We start from the raw sequence: 3025 nt of genomic DNA, 5'->3' as shown, positions 1-3025 counted from the left end.
GTAAGTCTTCCCAGGCCTCTGCAGCTCATTTCAGATCCCTGCAGCTCATCCTGACAGGCTGTAACTCTGTGGCCCATGTATCAGGAGAGAGTTGGAATAATCCCTGGATAACCTTGACTAATGCCATAATGAGCTAACAGCAGCTTTTGGAAGCTCTTCAATACAGTATAACGTTTAACCTCGATCCTGTAAATTTATTTTGGGCCTCATGAACACAAAATTGCTTATCTGACGTAGAAGCTTCTGTTAGACTTTTCAGAAGCAATTCAGATGTTTGTGGTGTAATTCATAACGGTATGGAGATGCTTTGTTTCCTTTGAATTTGGTGGGAGTTAAGTGCTTAATTACTTTTACTGATCCGAGCTTTTACTTAGCCATCTCTGCAGTGTTATAACGCTCCCATGCCCCTTGGCTAATGGAAACACCTTTTTTTCAGGGACAGGGAACAGAATATGCGACTATATCTCAGTCACTTCAGTGCAAAGTCTACTGGCTTGGCTTTAAGTGCCGAGAAGCTGACCTAAACCTCTTGACTCTCCAACAAAGCAGAGGAAGGGCAATACATGTTTTCCACCCAGTGCTTAGCTAAAGGGACTGTAATGACCAGTGAAGCAGCAGAACGAACTTTTGGGGCAATAACAACTTAAACTGAAAGTACAGATATTAATGCTTGAAGGTTTTGTGTTTGGGGTTTTTTTTGTGTGGGGGGGGGTTTGTTTTTTTTTTTTTGGTTTTTTTTTTTTAATCAGGAGGACTTACATACTTAAAAATATTGGTCCTCTTTGTGCCAGCTTGAACTTACCAGCACGGTACTTTTGTGCCTAGGTGCAAATGTCTGCAGGAAAAGATACTTATTTTTAAAATACTCTCTCACACAAAAAGTATGCCGAGGTCCGCTCATAGCGTTACCTCAAGTAGAAAAATCCATCAAACAAAATAGTCACTCAATCCCTTTTGATCATATGAGCAAAGCATTTTACTGTGGCCAGTTGGACAAGCCTCTAAAAAGAGAGATGAAGAGCAGTCAGCACAGCAGAGGGAAAGAAATTACTTTCATGTGGGAGGGAGCAGGATGGCAAAGGGAGGCTTGGGTGGGAAAGCTGCGCTGGAGATTTTTTCACTGAGGGGCTGTGTTAGGGAAAGAGGAAGAGCAGACGCTGGGTGATCAAGGGAGGCCCAGACTGGAGCAGAGGAGGACTTGGTCTGTACGGTGTGGTGGATTTTAAAGATCAGGAGAGGGTATCTGATGCTGTGATGCAAACTTCTGTGCTGGCGGAAGAGCAGGAGTTAGACTAGAAGAGGTCTGCGATTTCTTTCAGGAGAGGTAGACAAAGAACAAAGATGTCTTCTTTCTAATCAGATTTGGCTAAGAAAGAGATGGGAGGGACAGGAAGATTTAGAAGACAGATTTGCTAGCAGAGTCTCTGTAAAATTAATTAGCAGATCTTGCCTTTATTTTCTACATTCAGCAACAGGCCAGAAAGGAAATGAATGGGATTATTTTAAAGCAATTTTACCTCCAACATGTTTACTTTCTAGAAAGATAGTAAAGAAAATATTGACATGCCAGACTTGATGGGATCCTTTGTTTCCTATGGTGTGGTCATTTACTCTTACATCGGACTTCATATTTCTCCAGTTGGTGCAGCAAAGTACTTAAACTGTGGAAGGATATTTACTGTTTAGAGAAGTCCTTGGACACTTCAGCAAACTTTGTCTTGTTTCTCTGTCCAAGAGCTATATATAGACTTTGCTCAATCAAGGTCTTGAGCAGCTGCTGCTGCTCAGATGTTGTGTGAGCAGAGCTAAATATTTTTAAGAGTATAAAAATGTGACAAGATAACTCCAGCCATTTTGCTTTGAAAGAACCAGGTGTTTGTCCAGCCGTGTAGTAACAGAGGAAAGAGAGACTGCCTTAAAGGCACATTTATTTGTGCTTTTTCTTAGTCTGAAACTAACAGAGACAAGCAGACATAAATAATGCATCTTAAAAACTGAAAGACTCATAGCACCTCTGCGAAGCTACTTAGTTCCCTTCAGGTTACCTTGTTCTTTACCTCATGACACATTGGGATATGAACTGCCAATGCCTATAGTTTTACTGCACCTCACTCTCCCGGGCTCGACCTAGTGATGATGTTATGACAGTATTGATATTCTATAATCATGGTAGGATAATAAAAATTTCATATGACAGGGAAATGCCACTATCTTGGCTGTAAAATATGGCAGTACATGATAATATATGCCGACAGCTACCCTGAGTAAACTGCCTTTCTCTCGGCTGAAATTTGACCAGGAAGCTTGCGGGTAGGAAGCCTTCTCCCGCAAAACCGATGGGAAGATTTTTAATGACTCAGAGTAATGAAGGGTCTGTTTCCATTTCTGCTGGTGGATAGACAATAGGACATGACCAAATGGGGAACCCCCCTCTACCCTTTTGTTCCCCCTCCCCAAACTATCAAACATGAGAAGGATCGATGGGGCAGGAAGATGCCCTGAGAGCGGGGTGTGTGTGTGTGGGGGGGAATCAGGAAAACGGTGGGTATGGACAGCCTTGCAGGTGAGGATCAGGATCCGCAATTCGAAATGGTAAAGACAAACAGATTTCTGCTTACCGAGTAGGGGAGTTGCGTTCGGAAAGACAGAAGGGGTTTGGGCGGGTTAGGGGTGAGTTTAGTCCCTGACACCGTCCTCTTGCTCCTGCACGTCCTCCCGCAAATTACTTTGTGTCCCCCTCTCCCACCCGGAAAATCCCTCCCCCCGACATAAAGTTCACATAACACGAAGCACAGGCCGGCGTAAGAGTCAGACAGGACGGGGTTCGAACCACCGGCCGGCCGTCCTTCGCTTAAAAAAGTACAGATTTTGGAGGAACCCGAGCAGCGATTTCACGCTCAGCCTCGCCGACCTCCGCCGGCGCTGCCAGGACACCCCCCGGCCGGACCCGAGCCGGCTGCCTTTTAAAAGACGGACACGGGCAGTTTGGGGGACGGCCGGCCGGTCCCAGCAGAGCCGGTCCGGA

The 3025-nt window shown here is 45.0% G+C and overlaps 1 protein-coding gene across 1 annotated transcript in view; it reads left to right on the top strand.

The window, feature by feature from the left end:
• The first annotated feature begins 2245 nt into the window (after nucleotides 1–2245).
• TFCP2L1 (transcription factor CP2-like 1) overlaps nucleotides 2246–3025 on the top strand; it is a 33529-nt gene continuing 32749 nt past the window's right edge. The window contains exon 1 of the mRNA XM_010569870.1: nucleotides 2246–2310. Coding sequence (XP_010568172.1) covers nucleotides 2246–2310 — 65 coding nt within the window. The remainder of the gene's footprint in view (nucleotides 2311–3025) is intronic.

The sequence above is a fragment of the Haliaeetus leucocephalus genome, unplaced genomic scaffold (genome assembly GCF_000737465.1).
Source record: "Haliaeetus leucocephalus isolate CR32 unplaced genomic scaffold, Haliaeetus_leucocephalus-4.0 Scaffold1, whole genome shotgun sequence".
NCBI lineage: Eukaryota > Metazoa > Chordata > Aves > Accipitriformes > Accipitridae > Haliaeetus > Haliaeetus leucocephalus.
Note: the sequence above shows the minus strand (reverse complement) of the source record. Positions and strands in the feature narration are given on the sequence as shown.